The 17743-nt window shown below is 40.2% G+C and overlaps 1 protein-coding gene across 1 annotated transcript in view; it reads right to left on the bottom strand.

Annotated features, from left to right (window-relative positions):
* Positions 1 to 17743, bottom strand: part of KALRN (kalirin RhoGEF kinase) — a 599751-nt gene that overhangs the window by 221868 nt on the left and 360140 nt on the right. Inside the window, exon 11 of the mRNA XM_044438481.1 lies at positions 13652 to 13843. Within this exon, the coding sequence (XP_044294416.1) occupies positions 13652 to 13843 (192 nt within the window). The remainder of the gene's footprint in view (positions 1 to 13651; positions 13844 to 17743) is intronic.

Raw genomic sequence — 17743 nt, 5'->3', positions numbered from 1 at the left:
TCATCCCTGCCTCAGGCACTCCGACACTTTCCCACCTAAGACTGTGTCAGCTGCTTTTGTAAGAACAGGTAGTCCCCAGGTTACAAATGTCCAGGCTACAGATAATCTGTACTTACAAACTTGCAGACTGCCATAAACCCTTTATGAATATCTCTAGAGAAAAGTCATAAATATCTCTAGGCAACTACACACTGCATTTGGCAATCAGTGGCCATGTAGTTCCCTAGAGATACTCACAGTTTTTCATTAGAGATATTCATGGGGTTTTTTTTTTTTTTTGCTAGAGGTAGAGATTCCCTCTACCTCTAGCAAAGGTAGCACAGCTATCTCTTTATTTATTTATTTAAGGCATTTTTATACCGTTACTATTTAGTCAATGACTCTCAGGATGATTTACAACATCTTACCCATTTAAAACATAGCATATCCTGCCAGATTAGATTTAAACAATCACAAGATAAAACAAATAAAAATCGCATTAATGGGAATAAAACAGAGTATAAAATTAGGAAAGCAATCAATAGAAATAATTATAAAATTAATTAAATCTAAAGCAAATTAAACAAACAACGATATCTCTAGAAGTATGCGATACATCTCTAGGGTACTACATGACTGCAAACAACCCTTGAGGCCTACTTTGAGAAGTGACTCTAGTGACAACCCCACCCCCAGCAGTGCTATCAAACCCTGACTCTCCCATACCAGGTCCAACTCCACTGTCATCAATTAATGTTAGGCTTAATGTTACCTCAAGAATGTTCTAAACTGTTTTAAGAAATGTTTCTTTTAATTGTTTTATACAAATAAAACAAAGAAATGTGTGTACATCTCTTATGTACACACATACATAAGAGATTCTCTCTTTCTCCAGTATTGTAGTTACTTTATTGTTATGTTACTATTATCATGATTACAATGCCGTATTGTGCTTCAGATGTTTTAGTGAATATCAAAGTGTTTCTTAAGTGTTTATATGCATAGGAAGGTAAAATATGGACATATACTAAGACAAACATTTGGCTTACATATACGATCTGACTTACATACAAATTCAACTTAAGGACATTCTCTCTTTTTTAACTAAGGGATTACCTGTACTTAATAACTTAAGTAAAATTAGCTACCTCATTAATATGAGGAAGATTTTTGATCTAATCTAAACTTTAGCTAACTAATGGTATATTGTGGCCCTAGTTATTAGGGGTGCCCTGATTTGCCTTAAAGCTGTAGCACAAGGAAGATAGCTATGGGGTAACAGATAAAGAATGCCATTGTGTCTTATATATCTTACGTCTTATAAGATATATAAGTACGTCTTACATATCTTAATTGCTGTAGTAGAGAGTGGTAATAAAACATGATTTCTACTGTTCCAGTTTTTAGATGGGGTAATAAATCTGTCTGATTCACTCTTCTGGAAACATTTTCATGATCAGCTACTAGTATTTTCCACAGAGGTGCTTAGATTTGCTTATGGAATATTAATATATAATGCAGTGATAAGCAGCAGACTTGTAGATTCTGGATTCACCATACACTAGAAGAAAATATCTAGTGTTTGTTTACCACAATGAAGAGCAAGCTTCCTCTGTACCAAGGTGACACAGGACATTACAGAAAGGCCATGCTTTCTCTAGAATGAACATATGAGGAAAGGATGACAATTAAACAATTCATTCACTTTTGTATCTTCCTGCATTCGAATTTTTAAAATCTCAAGTTCTTTCTATACCATATAGGAAAAGAGTTCCAAATTTTGGTTAATACTTCTTTAAAAACTAAGGAAAATTCACACCCATCTGTACCAGCTAGGTTCAATAGATAGAACAATTCCTAGCAGGAAAAGGATCATGTTCTACTTGACTGCCATTTGACAGTCTGAGGAGCTTGCCAGAAAAAAAAGATGGCAGCCTAACTAAGCATCCTGAACATAGCTGAATGCACAGGAATTCAAACCCAGAACCCTTGGACTAAACATACAAATATGTACTTCTCCTATATTCATTGTTTAAAATCTCAAGTTCTTTCTGTCCCTTTTATGAAGACATTTGTGTATTTTGAGTTCTTATTTTTAAAAAGGAACCAAATATGTTTCTCAACCATCTCTAGGAAGGAGGGGATAAATTAACTGAGTGTAACATTTGTTCTTCGCCAGCGTCTTACTTCCAACTGATAATAATCTATAGCACTGCTAAAGATGATGCAATCAAAGCACACATATTTGTTTAAGATAACATTTAAATATCCAAATCTACACTTGCAGTAGTTATTCTTAGAGCATCGGCAACAAAGATTTGCATACTGAAAAATGTTAGAATGTAGGCCTTCCTTGACTCAGAAGGTTTTAATCCTCTAGAGTCCACTGATGCTAGGGAAATCCTAGTACAAAGAATTCCCAGCTATTAATATGATTAAGAAGATACATCAAAAACAAAATGCAAACGAAATCTGATTTCAAGCTATTATTTCTTTCATAACTAAGTGTAGCACACTCACTAATTCAGACCTCTATGAAACACATTTAATGTAGAATGTGCAGACTCGCCGTAATTGTACAGATGTTAAGCTGCCTTTTAGCCTAAGAAAGATTTCATATAATAAACTTCTATGATATTGTTCACCACAAATTGCCTATGGCTGCTACTGAAAGAAAGTTCAGGAGAAAGCATGAGCTGAATGTGTACATTTCCAACATAGCAAGGTTGTTTACCTGTAACTGTAGTTCTTTGAGTGGTGATGTGGGTGCTGCACAGTACCTCTGTTTGGGAAGATTCTCCTAGCTAAGCCTAGAAATGTTGGCAGAAGCCCTGCCCCATTCCCATTAGTATAAATAAACGGGGCTTCCGCCATTTGTCTGTCCACCTGGAGACTGATGTTTCCCATTGAATTCGTACTATTCTATTGCTGGAGAGAACAGATATGAGACCACCCACACCAACGTGGGGCCAGCGGGTGGGTTGTGACAGAAGACCACTCAAAGAATGACAGTTATAGGTAAGCAACCTTACTTTCTTCTTCATGGTCTCTGTGCATCACACATATGGATGATTAGCGAGCTTACCAGAACAGGAGGTGGGAGGTGCCGTCATTGAAGGATGGAGGAGAGGTCAGCTCAGCCAAGGAAATAGTCTTGTCTTGCTTTTATGTTGAGCTGGTAATGGTCCATGAAAGTGGATGGTGTAGACCAAGTGGCTGCTTAGCATAGTTCATGTAGTGGCATGCCTGTGTGTGGGGCAGTTGATGTTGATACTGCCCTGGTGGAGCGAGATTTGGATTGGTATGGTAGCTCAAGGTTTGTCAGATGGTATGTTAGGTTGATTGTCTCTACGATCCAGTGGGCTAAACACCATAGGCTGATAGGTTCAGCTTTGGAATGGTCTGCCATTTAATGAATTGTCTTTTGGTATGCCAGATCAATTCTGTGTGGGATTGGTAAAAGGCTAGTGCTCTGCACACATCTAGTGTGTGTAATGTCCTCTCAATTGGCGTTGATAGAGACAGGAAGAAAGCTGGGAGTATTATTTCTTGGTTTAAGTGAAAAGCTGAGGACACTTTTGGTAAAAAGACAGAATCTAGCTTTAGGACCACCTTCTCTTTATGAAAAGTAAGATATGGAGGATCTATCTGTAGTGCACACAACTCACTCTATGAGAAGAAGTGATGGCCACTAAAAAAGTTATTTTCAAACTACTTGCAGATTGATGGTTGCAAGTAGTTTGAAGTGAGGTTCATTATGGCTTCCAACCCCATGGATAGATTCCAACTGGGAACTAGCAATCAGATAGGAGAATTGAGATTGTGAAGTCCTTTCATAAATCTCCATGAGAAGAAATGGAAGAAGACAGAGGAGCCATCAATTGCACCTCTCAGAGAGGAGATTGCAGATAGAAGTTGGCTTCAGACCTTTCAGATGTAACAAGAGGAAAAAATCTAGAATTTTTTGTATTGGTGCCATCATTGGATTGAAGGCATGTTTTGTCACATAACTCTTGAATGGTTCCATTTAATGTAATAGAACGTCTGGTGTTGGGATGTAGTGCTGCTTGTTAAATAAGTTGTATTTGTGGGTTCAAATTGGCAGTTGTTGCCACTGGGTCATCAATCAAGCTGTTAGATGAAGTTTCTGGACATTGAAGTGTAGGACTTTCCCCCATTTCTTTGTGATCAGGTTTGGTATTTTCAACAGATGCATGAGAACTGTAGAAGGAATGGAAACCAGGGCTGTCTGGGCCACTATGGTGTTATTAGGATGCAAGAGGTTCACTCCATTCATATTTTGGCTATTGTCTTGGTAAGAAGAAAGGCTAGAAAAGCATAAAATAGACTTCCTTTCCATTGAAGAAGGAATGCATCTCTCAACAAGTTCCGTCCCATGGCGGCTTGGGAGCAGTAAGCGCTGCATGCTGCATTGTCCTCCATTGCAAAGAAGTCAGTGGTTGATGTACCTCACACTGAAAAGATGTGCTCCCACACATCTTCGTTGAGCTCCCATTTGTGTAATCAGAATGGGGTCCAGCCGAGAGCATCCACCACTGTATTCCTTGTGCCAGCCATGTGGTGGCATGCAGGGATATATCCCAACAAATATTCCAGTCCCATATTCAAACAGGTTCATACAGGTTAGAGTAGCAGATCTTGTGCCAGCCTGCTTGTTGAGATAAAATATGGTTGTTGTATATTCTGAAGCCACTTGAATGCCTCCCAATCAGCATGTTCTGTAGCGAGAGCAGCACCCTGTGGACCGCAAGGAGCTCTAGATGATTTATGTGCTTCTTGCATTCTGATCCAGTCCATATGCCTTGCATCTGGTACCAAACACAGTGGATGCCCCAACTGGTGAGAGATGCATCCGTGACCACCGCTATTCTTCCAGCGACATGAAAGACAGCCACAGAGTCAAGTTGGACATGTCTGTCCACCAAGAAAAGCTTGCTTTTATGGATGGGGAAAGTGTGAGAACTTTCCTGGTTGAATTGTGGTCAGAACGGTGCACGTTCATAAACCACAACTGGAGTTGTCTCATGCGTAGTCCTGTGTACTGGACTACTGCCATGGTTGATGCCATATTGTTGGATTTTTGTTGGATTTTTCAGATGGCAGATCTCAGTTTGGAGCACAGTTGATGGGCCAATGTCAGTGTTTCTACCCAGTCTGTTGGTAGGTAGGCTCGAGCTGACAGAGTATCCAGGTAACCTCCGATGTACATGATTGACTGCAAGGGAAGATGCATGGATTTTACATCCTTAACATATAATCCAAGTTGTTTGAGCAGATTGAAAATATTTGAAACAGATCTTGAAAATTCACTTTCAGAGGCAGCTACTTACAACTATTCATCTATGAGAGTAAATAAGGATAGATCTGTATCCTTTGAAGTCACAGATGGGTGCATACAATGGCCATACATTTGGTAAAAAAACCTTGGTGCTGTAGACAGACTGAATGGTAGAACTCTGAATTCGTAAGAGTCAGTACCAATCTAAAACCGTAGATAGTGAGTATAATCTTGAGTGGATGCTTATATGGAAATACACATCCTTCAAAATCTGTGGATGTGAACCAGTCCCCTCTTTGCAGTAATGGTAAAATGTCTTGCAGAGAGTCCATTCAGAATTTTTAGGTCAGAATGAAATGATTCACTCCAGGCAGGTCCCGAATTAGGTGCTGACCACCATCTTTTTTCAGAACAGTAAATTATCTTGAATAGAAACCATGCTGTACTTCGGATTGCTCAACTCAGTAGATCACCCCTTTAGCTAGTAAGATGTTAACTTTCTCTGCTAGGAAGGAAGAGGGGGGAGTTATCCAAATTGTTCTAAGATGTGGCAAGGTCTCAGATTTGATTTTGTATCCATGTTGTACTATGGATAGTACCCATCAATCTGATGTGATGGTTTCCTAAATGGGAAGATGGTAATTTAGATGGTCACCAAATGGAAATGGTGGAGAGTAAGAGGGACTGGTTCATGCTACTTGTCAATGTTGCTTTTTTTTTTTTTTTTTGGCATCTAGCCTTCTTTTAGGTTGTTGAGATTGGGTAGCGTCGCAATGGCATTGTTGGGATGGAGGATGTTGCCCATAGTGCTAGGGCAACTTGGTTGCCTGCATTGGTATGACTGATACTGTGATGATTAGGCCCATGGCCACTTATGCATTCTGGGTTGGAAGGAGCCAAAACCCACCTATCTGGCTATAACCCTGGCCTCCTGGAGCATGTCCAAGCACTTGTCTATCCTCAAATGGAAAAGCTGCTCTCCATCAAAAGGCATGTTCTCAGTCCTGGCCCGAGTCTCCTGGGGAAGGTTAGAGTCCCAAAGCCATGCATGTCTATGAACAGCTACAGCACTGATCAGGGCCCTTGAATCACAATAAACATGATGGCAAGCCAATGTGATTTGCTGCTTTGACAGTTGGAAGGCCTCAGTGATGAAGGCTCTGGCAAGCTCTCATTGTTGTTCCAGGAGGAACACAGTCAGAGCCCCCATCTTTTGCCATAGAAAAACCTGGTACCTCCCCATCATGGCTTCGTAGTTGGAGATGTTGGAGGCCCATTCACATGGCAGAGTAAATACACCAAGCCATCACATCTAGGTGGCAACCTTCATGGTTGGTCAATGCAGAGTGTTCGACTTCCTGTCGTCCTTTTGTTGATTTAACAATTGTGGAATTCAGGTGCAGATGGTGAAGTAGAAATGGTATGACACTCTTGTGCACCCTGTACATCCCTTCCAGTCATCGCGATGTAGGATGTGGCTGGTTGGGAAGTTCCCAAGGTTCCTTCATGGCAAGTTGTAGTGTTGGAATATATGGTATGGCTTCTGGGACAGAGTTCTCTGTTCAGATCACATCATAGACTATATGTTCATCCATTTCAGTGACCGGCTGGGCTTGGATGCCTAAAGACATAGCCATGCAGAGGACCTGTTCCAAAACATGCCCTAGGCTTTTGCGTGGGGATCCAGGGCCTTGAGAGGAGACAATGTTGGGAATCCAATCCGAGGCACAGTCCATCATGTTAGACAAGGATGAGTTGATTAATGGGAACGCAATTGCCATTAGGTATCAGGCTGTGGTTGATGGGCTTGAGATGGATGTTGGCCAGAAGTGGATGGATCCTGCATGGGATGATGACTTCAGTGCGCCAGGTGTCATGTGTGTGCACGACACCATGGTCCATTGCTCTCCGGATCAAGTATGGGTTGGTGGCCATAGATAGTCCTGTGGGTACTCTCTCTTTTCTTTGTGTTTTCTCAGCGAATCAAGAGAAGTAGGCTGATTTAGAATCAACACAGTCAGTTTCAGTACACCTGTTGCTGTGGACAGAGGGTGTTTTGGGGTGGCTTCTTTTGAGGTGGAAGGGTGACTGTTTTCATCGCCAGCAACACCCTGCATAGCAACAAGCACTCTTTCCCACAGCTCCATTTTCAGGTGTCCTGGCCTGTTTTGCAGGCTTGTTTGGTAAATGCTTGATAGTGAGGGTACTTGTCCACCCAGTGCCACTCACCCAGGCAAAGAAGGCACAGTTCGTGCCTGCCAATAGATGGCATTTTGACACCACATCTGACACACTTTCTGAAGGCCGGTTTGTGTGTCATCAAGACAAGAAAAGGATAATGAAGAGAAGGAAGAAGTCTGAGGTGAAAGAGGGGACAACAGAAGGGGGCTTCTGGGAGGGGGAGGACTGTTGAGACAAGGGAGAAAAGAAAAAGTGGGGTAGGTAGGCAAATAGCAAATAAGAGGCAAAAAAGAGAAAGTTTTGACGAAGGCTAGGAATCCCAAGGCACAACAAACAGTGGTGAAAAGCGAACTGACGAATGGCAGAAGCCCCATCTATTTATACTAAAGGGAAGGGGGTGGGACTCCTGCCAAAAATCCCAGGCTTAGCTAGGAGAATCTTCCTGAATGGAGGCACTGTGCAGGAGAAGCACCCATCTATGTGATGCACAGAGACCATGAAGAAGAATCTAAGATTCATCTTACATCACATGGGTTTTACTGAACTATTCCCCTGAGGAGACAGCACAACTGCTGACAGTGTATTTCAGCCCTAAGTGTGGGTAGCAAGTAAGTAAAAGCAAGCAAAAATCCATTAGGAAGTAAACCACATTTTCCCACTAGCATAATATGGGGATATATGTCAACTGTTGGGAGGTTAAAAAAACAAAACAAAAAAATCACCAAATCAGCTCTACAGTGATGAGTTTACAGCTCTTTTTGTTTCATGTCTCAGCTTGTAACTTTCAGTGATGTGCTATGTATAGGAATGAGAAGAACATTGTGTTTCTAATTCTAAGAATGTTAGTGCTGACTGTAAGTAGATCACAGTAGTCAGGGCACATACAAAAGTTGACTAGGAGGGCTTGTTCTCACATCACATGCATTAGCACAGTGTACAATCAGTGACTTCACATGTACTGAAGTAACAATCTGCTACACATATGGAGCCTTCTAGCAGATGGGGTGAGGCTTGATCTAGTCCTCTGGATCACTCCAGACTTTTCTGAGGAGTCCAGGATACTAAAGATGCTGGACATCACCCAGTCTGTGTCCCAGGCCTTCAGCATGTATAGAGAACTATCATTTTAGTACCCCAGTGGAAGCAGGGTAGATCCTAGCAAGGATATGTGATACTGGAAAATCATTCTATTTGAGCTAAATTGATGCCTTTCCAGTCTGATGGTCCAAAACAGGCCTGAATGGGGGCTGCTTTGGTTTCCACAAAACTGCTTGAAAAATTTGCACAAATTTGGAACTGAAGAGTGCATATCTCTAATGTAACTTGCACAAATCATGATACTGTACATAAATTGTACAATCAATCAAGCAAATTCTCTAGATTCAAGCTGCTACACACTCCACTTTGGTCACTTTGAAATGTCTGACAATTAATTTCAGATGCGCAAAATTTTTGACCTGCTCTGTAATCTGCACATTTGGGGTTCTGCTTCATAATTTGTACAAATTGCAGAACAGCACCCAAAATGTGCATATATTTATACACTTTTTAAAAAATACCAAAATACCCTCCCATTTTAAAAAATGGAAGGCCTTGTGCTGGCTGATTTATATATCTGATTTAGCTGACATTAGATTGGGTTGCAGAATGTAATCCATGGAGCCAAATCAAGAAAATCCTTTAGATATTCAATTCCCTCCATTGGATTTCTCATACATTGTATCTAGAAATACAATGGTCCATTGGAAGGGCTAAAGCAGTCCAGACAAAAGTCAAAGTCCAGACAAAGATCAAAGGAGCCAGAGAATAGTAAATAGTCAAAGGCAGGAATTCTTTGATTTAAATCCAGATCTATTCTAGGTTATTCTGTAAAAGAAGCTCTGTAGTAACAACCTTGACTACTGTAAAGGATTTTAATGTTAAAATCTGATGGTGTTCTATCGACCAAACTGGCACAGCAAAGTACAATCTTTGCTCAAGGCAAATGTGCTGAAGGCAACTATGCTTGCATCAGTGAGCATGCCAAGGCCCAGGCAAATGCATGCAGCAAATTCAGAGTTCATTCACTCCTCAATATGAAATGGTATTATTGGAAAGCCTGATGCAAATGACTTGTGTCCTTTTTTTAGAATGCCTGGTAAAGCATGTCCTCACTTTAAATACTATTTTAATTAAAATAGTATGCCATGACTCTGTAGCAAACTGAGAGTGCAGAAACTGTCAAAAACAAGTCAAAGTCTATGTCCACTTTACTGATCAGGTAAAAACAAAGTAAAAAATTAAATAAAACTGAACAGGAGAACATAATCAAGCTCAATACTTTCTCCAGGTTTTCAAACTGTGAAAGTGGATGGCAGAAACTGCAAGTCTAAGAGATGCAGCACTCTGTGTTGAGAAGGAAGTGATTTATTAGACTGTCTGGAAAGAACCATGAAGTTCCCACCCTTTTCTTTGCCTTGAAACATTCCATAAATCCTTAGTCAATGGGTGTAGATTCTACAGCATCTACATATTTTCCTTCTGGTCTGCATTATCATTTGCTAACCATGACATGGGGCTTAATCTTGAAAGACATTTTCAAGTACATGACTTCCTCAGCACTCTCTCAGAACTTCTCAACTAATTATTTCTGACAACTTTGAATCATCTGAATCTGTGAAAACTTTCTAAGCATTAAACAAAGAATCTTCTTAACTAAGGAAAGGAACGTGCTAATGAATCAATCCAGGTTGTCAGAGTATCACTTTGATTTTTGTCATTATACACAAGTTTTGAGATAGTTTCAACTAACTCTTTGGTAGAAATGGAACTGGTATGCCTTAACTAGTTGAAACGCAGCTGATTTAAAGAAGAACCAGTTATGGCAGGAAATGGATGGATTGTGTTCATTGACAAGAGTTTGGAATCCTATTCTGTCAAAAATAAATGTGTGATTAACTACAGCTTTCTTTAGAGATAGACTGACTGCACTTTTGTATAACTGTGAAACCAGCGTTGACCCCTTCAGTAAGTTGACAAGATCTGCTTGGCATTGCTATGATGAACAGACACTGCAGACACAATCTTTTGAAAAAATAATCTGTTCCATCTTTTTTTGCTACTGGTCACAAGCATGACATATTAGGAAAGGCTTGCTTCACTCATCTATTAGGATTGTTCTGTGTCAGTGGCTCCAAAAAAATAATAATGAGTAAGCGAGTCCAAAGGAACAACAGCGTTAGCAGAAAGCAGACAAAAGCAGACTTTTCTTAAGGGACAAAGGTGAACACCACAAACAAATGCTCTTCTTAATACACAAACTGAAGATTGAGAAATGGATGTAGACAACTTGATGGCAAATTGTGCAGATCTGCATCCTGAATTAATTTTTTTCAATGCATTCCAGCTCAGAACAGGGCACTGGGACATAGGCTCACAGTTGCCAGAGCGACTCTCCATAGCTCAATGAACAACTGTTGGTTGCTTCACAGAAACTTCCTCAGAAAATGTTTTTTGCCATAGATACATAAGTGCTTGTTGTGAAGCTGAATATTTTGAAACAGTTATATCCCATCCAATCTCAAAAAGGCACTTATTTAAATTAAAATAAGCATCCGGGGCTCATTTTAAAATGTCTCTGAGGCAAGTCAAAAAAGAGGGAGAAGAAATCTTGAAGGACATTTTCACTTTGCTCTATTTCCTCTGACTGAAAGCAAGATGTGCTGCAAGTTCCTTAAGCTGTTGAACAAATGCTTTTTTCTAGACAACTCACAACACCCACTGACACACCCCAGAAAGCCTAGACTGAGCTAAGCCAGCACTAACCCTAAACTGTCCTTTGTACTATGATTGCAGCAAAAGGTCAGAGTGTTATTTTTTCTGTTGTATGAAAAACAAACACTGCTACTCTTAATCCATAATCGCAAAACATTACCAGCACTATAAATGATAATCAACATGATGAAATCAGGCAACTGAAAACTAATGTCCAAATATAAAATCAGTTCAAAGTCTCGGAAGATTATTAAGGATGCCACTTAACTGGCTACTTGTGACCCTCTGAACAGAGAGGATTATGGTCATCCGTTTGAGCATGGGAGTAGAAGGGAGGCAAGGATCACCTCCTCATTTCTCCCCCCTTGCAAAAGATATAGACAGCTGATGTGGGCAATCCATGTCCTTTGATCCTGCTTGCAAGGAGAGGGGCTGAGGCCTCATAGGGATTTCTCACATTTCAGCAGAATCTCACTCCTCCATTTCCACACCCCGAAATACTCCCCCCCACACACACGCACACAGCACCAGCTTTGAAAATGCACTTACGACTTCAGGACCGCAACTGACATAGAAAGAACCATGCTGGGTGTAAGGACAAAGAGAAAGAGTTCTGTGGTTGGAGTCCCAACTCTAACTTAGAATGGATCTCTGATGTCGGAGTTGGGAACCCAGCTATCCTATGATCATCTAGGCTATGTCTAGCAGCTACAGGATTGTGTCTTTATGGTACAAAAATAGTTACCAACAAAAATTTGTAAGCCCCTTTTTCTGCTGTATGAAACAATGGGTAACTGACTGAAATTAATGAGCTGCAGATCAACAAAAGCACAAATCCTATGAAATTTCAAGAAAAAGCAGAATCCTAAGGAAAAGCATGGACTATCTGTCCAAAATATAATGCTACCACTGGGAGAAAGTTTGGTTCACTCTATGCCAGGATAGCGTTGTCTTTGAATAATTTCCTACCTGAATTTGTTTACAGTATCCTTCTTATCTCTCTGATCTAAAAAGTAAGGTAACTACATAGTACGGTGAACACCTCAGAGAAGGCAAGACCCTGCCAGAACAGTAGTCATTAGAGTTGTGCATACATTTCCAAACAGCAATTATGAGCACACACACATACATTCCCCAACAAATCATTCAATACTAAACCAGTTACAGGAAATAAAACTTAAGACTGTGATGGTAGTGGTGGGATGTGATAGTAATTATATCAGGTGCTACTTACTGAATGGCTGAATATGTGAATAGGCCCTCCCAAAAATACAAGATCAAAGAAATACAAGAATCATGAAATTTAAGTGCACTATCTACTATGTTCTACTTATGGCTAGGAGCTCTTTGTGCTATTTGAGATGCTGAAGAGAAAGTACCATGCACTGCTGACCATTTTCTTTACAGCAACTTATCTGTAACTAAAGATGTTTGCTTGTTAAAGGTCCTGAACACTGTTACAGTTTATTAAAAATTACTTGTTGGTACCACATAAGTCAACTAACACTGGTAAAGCCTTCAGCTTCTATGCGTAACTTTATGGAGCAAGTGTGGTACACAGATGCTACACTGCATGAAAACAACAATGATTCAGATTAATCCTTTCTCCCCACAAAATAAAAGGCACACACTGCTGAATAGCCTTTGGTCTAAAGGGAGAAAAATGTGAAGTATGCTTTAATTTCATCCCTAGGGCCCTTCAATTTCAATGCCCTGCCCTCTGTGTCTGCTGCAAAAGTATCTTATCTATACACATTTTTCACTTGAACCAAAACAGTATTTAGTCTACCCATGAGCAAGCCACTGAAAAACAGATGGGGACATATAGTTTGGACCCATTTCAACTAGTAAGAAAATGAAAACCATCTCTAATCACCAACTTATTTTGTTAGAAATATAACAGCTATAGATGCTTTATTAAAATGAAATGCTTCAACAAGTGCTTACTGCTCACTATGTCTGATGCTGTTATTACGATTTATATACTTTTGAAAAGAGCTCTCAAATAGAATACATTGAGTATAAATTTTACAACACTACTATTTAGTGTGCAATTTTATGCATATTTAAACAAAATACCCTAAATTCCCAGCATTCCCAGCCAGCATGGCTGACTGGGGAATTCTGGGAGCTTGCAGGACTTTTTTTCCTGCCTGATCCAGTAAGTATTACAAACTCAGTAATACACCTTGCTCTCCTGTTATGGGATTGCTGTAAACCATCATTTTAAAATGTACATTGTTTCTACCTTTTCTTGTAGTTAGGCTACGCATTATCAGATCAGGAAACCATTTGGTATTTACTGACTTCAAGGTATGCAATTTGTCATATTCATTCAGTTTAATATGGCTTGGGCAATAGAAAAGCTACTTGTGTGACACAGACTTTTCAATAAGGCCGAATATTATTAGAAGTCCCATCACATTGCAAGTTTCTTACCTCTTTAGTATGAGTGTGGAATGAGACTGACATGTCCAAAAGAAGCTTCCTTTGTTCCACTCTTCTGACAAAGTCCTGAATCCTCACTTCTAGATGTCGTGCTGCTTTGTAGATCTCTTCAGGGTCACATTCTCCAGTCTGAGCCAACTGCTCTGCAGCTTCCAGTAGCTTGTCTGCATTGGTATAGGTATTCTGCCAGTGAACAGAGCAAAAAACAGAGCACAACTCACAAAACTGTGGCACTGAATGCTCTAATGTGAGTATTTACACTTCCAAAATATAGGAATAGAAACCAGCATCTTAAAATGACAGCAGTGATTCTAACAGATGCTCTTTGCAAGAAGAGCTACTAAAAACCCACATACAATAATCTCCAAATAGGCATGAAATCGTTTCTCATTTGAAGTGTACACCCCCTCCAGAGCTTGCTTGTTTGATAGATAAAGAAAGCTCAGCATTCACTTATTCCTGTGCATCCTGGATTCTTTCAAAGATGACGTAAAGAAGCAACTCAGAATTAACCAATTCAGAGGCAGAAGCAGTCTCCCAGGAGATATTTCACAATGCAGTTAGTTATGAAGGAAGGTTGATAGTGAGCAGGTTGCAACATGTAACCCACATACAGTAAAATACTACCTTTGAAAAATGGGTTGCTTTTTCCTTGTCTTTACATATTGGTTGAAAAAGCACTCATTTGTGACATTTTAGTCCCATACAGTGCAGTTACAAACATCTTTCGGTCTCGTGGAAATTACCAATATTTAACGATGCACTTAAATGAATGCTAGATCTTTTTCACTTCAGTTTTTGCAGCGCACACACAGGGGCTGAAACATGTATGTGGCACTTCATGGAATCAAAAGGCATCCCATTTTTTTCTGGGAAGGTCAAAAGCACGTTCTTATTGTGTTATGGAATATTACTTGACATTGAATGGGTAACTATCCCTGCATGAACAAAGCCCTTCAAGAAAGACTCTGCAAAAAAATTAAATCTGCTTCCTTATGTTGAATCCTTGCATTCTACAAGTAAGAAGGCATTTACAGAAAGTACTGTTTACCAGCCAGGTAGACAGTCTGTAGGGCACTATTTAAGACTCAAATAGTGTTTGGCTGAAACAAGAGTCAACTGGAGCTACATCGTTCAGCTCTTATCATGTAGATTTCAGATTCCATGTTTCTGGTTCAGACAACAGGACAAAGCTGAGTTCTTCAGAACCTGGGAGAGTTCCAAGGCAAACTTACCTGAGTTCACCTCAACAGCTAAATATCAAAGTAGGGCACTATACACATTGTGTAACAACCACACAATTTTTCAAATATGATCCTAGGCCCTCCTCAGTCACCTAATCTTCAGCTGTGAACTTTATCAGTTCAGGGTCAAACTATAATTATATTAATTGCATAGTTAAGAGCCACATCAGTTGATTTCTTAAATGTACTCCTTGGTATGAGGGAGAGAGTGATTTTCATTGGAACTGGAGGGTATCGGGTGGGGAGGTTTAACTCTTCTGTTCCCCGCTGTGATCCCAATGGAAATGTTCCTCCTAGCACCACAGTTAGCCTTTGAAATGTTCCCTTTTCTTAAGGCTATCTGCAGCATGGATGGTGATGGCTGCTAGCCAAACTATTCAATAAAGTAGGGACAGTTAGATCTCCAGATATTTTGGGCAGTGACTTCCAGCACTCCTTTCAGCCAAGGACTGTCTCCTATATTCTCTGACAGGACCTTACAGGGGAATGAGAAGCTCTAGGCAGCTTATATAGTAGGAGGGTTCTGGAGTTTGTTCTTTTAGTGGGGAAGATGTTTTTCCTCCTCCTAGAGAGACTCAAATATCAAGTGCTTTCCCTCTGGCTGACCCATGAGTGCTCTCTTTCAGATTGGTTCCTGGAATTGTCCACAAGACCCCTCAAGCAGGAAGATTATGAAGCCCTGCATATACAGTCTTCAGTTACATGCTAATGTGTCTAGGGACTTGGATGTGATACCAATTGCCAATTAGACATACATGTGGTCATTTGATTCTTCAGGATTTGGCTCAAAGCTGAATGCGTGAACTGACTCTAGCACATAATGCAATAGAAAATTCTAAGATGACTCACCATACAAGCAAGCTGCCCCTTAGTAATGCACACATCAAGTGATGAGGGTAAGCAGGGCTCAAATTGCAAGGAAGACATCTTCATTTAAATATGGCAATATTGGCAGTGCTAGATAATGAAGTTGCTGCTAGCTCCATTGGCATAAGACCACCTCTCCCTTTTGTTTGCTTAATATAAGCACCTTCTTCCTTTAATACCAGCAAACAAGTATCCTATCCCTTTGTGTTCCAAATTATATGGTGCTCAAGCAGGGAGAAAAAAACCTATTTAGATACTCTCCCCTTTCTACCATAGTCCAGTAAACTGTAACTGACATGGGGCTCTGAAGGGCCTCCTTCCCTTCCCTTCCCTTAAACTACATACATAAGGCATGCAGTTCTTGCCTGCAGCTTTGGGACTAATTCACTGGAAAATTACCAGTTCCTGAAAATTAAACTCTGGTTTAGAGAAAAGAATTCTTTGTTGAAGTGAAGAACTACGAAGCGGCACCCATAAGTGATTCAAACATTCAGAAAAAGGATTTGGAACAAACTTTATGACATTTTACCACTTCGGAACACAGCTTGGGAAGTAGTTGAATACTGCAACCAGGTAACATTGTCCAATGTGCAAAATAAACACACAAGGAAAAAAAGTTTGTAGAGTAGCCTTCTAAGCTTGCTTTCTATACTGGTCATGTTTATGTATGTGTGTATTGAAGAGCAGGAGAGCAATAGAATATCTGCAACTTGCGTCAGTTTTTAGTTAGTATGTGCCTGGCTAGTATGAGCAGAATTTGCAACATCTCTAGATACAACTCTCCCCAAGGGCAGTCAAAGAACAAATGCAGAAAATGATCTGACCTAATGTAATTTTATTCAGTTTAGGATTCTTGTAATCAGCTTGAGATCTGACTCTTACCTACTCTAATTTAAACCAGACCTTTGAGAAATTAAGAGTGATGGGATAAAAAGGTAAGGGAGGTCTCCTAGGTAACCCAATCTGTCTTTCAATCTAATGAATGCCTATTCTCTCGTTACTGTATATTACTCTTTAAAAATTCTCCATATGATTTTAAAAATACCTAAAGAAATAATGCTTCCAGTCTACCATACAGGAAACCATGCTATTGCAAAATGCTTGGAAGAGGTTTTTCATATGCAGGGCTTTCAAAAAATGTAAGCACCAGATCAAGGAAGGTCAACTTTTCCCAAACACTGAGGAGGAGGAGGAGGAGATTTATACCCTACCTTTCTTTCTCTTGTGAAGAACTTAAGATAGCTTGCAAGGTTCTCTTTGTTCTATCCTCACAACAACCCTGTAAGACAGGTGAGGGTGGCCCAAAGTCGCCCAGTGAGTTTCATGGTTGAGTAGAGACTAGAACCTGATCTAGAGTGTTCCATTGAACATTCTAAGTGCCTGCGCTATAGTGGTTCTCCCAAGCTTCAGTTTATCAACATGACTGCCTTAACAAAGAAACTTCTTGTGCTTTTGGTTTAGGTGAAAGGACAGAGTTGGTGAGTCCCACACAATTTCTTTCTACTGTAATCTCTGCAGAACTTCCCAGGCCTGCACACACATTATAAATGAGTACATCAAAGATGCAAACTCACACTTTTTTCTACCAAAGTAGTCCCACACATCTGCCCAGTACAAGCTCAGTTGAACAAAAACGGTGCGCAAAATGGATGTTGTACTTTCTCATTACAAAGAGATTATGCCATTGGTTTATGCCTATGCTGGCTGATGAGGATTATTACCCAGATCATAGAGGCATTATAACAGTGTCTGTCCAGCTTCAACCCTTTCTTCTCCACACCAGCATAACCACCTGGCAGTGTTCAGTGACATGAATGTAAATCTCATCCTTCTCATGGTTGCCCCTACACTGTAGTGAACAGTCTGTCCTCCTGCCTCAAACACATCCCATCTCTGGTTTTGTCACTGAAAAAATATAATATCCCTGGTTCAAGCTAGTATTCCAAACCACATTTCCACATATATCTATTCA

The sequence above is a fragment of the Varanus komodoensis genome, unplaced genomic scaffold (genome assembly GCF_004798865.1).
Source record: "Varanus komodoensis strain SLA01 unplaced genomic scaffold, ASM479886v1 scaffold32, whole genome shotgun sequence".
In the NCBI taxonomy this organism is placed as follows: Eukaryota; Metazoa; Chordata; class Lepidosauria; order Squamata; family Varanidae; genus Varanus; species Varanus komodoensis.
Note: the sequence above shows the minus strand (reverse complement) of the source record. Positions and strands in the feature narration are given on the sequence as shown.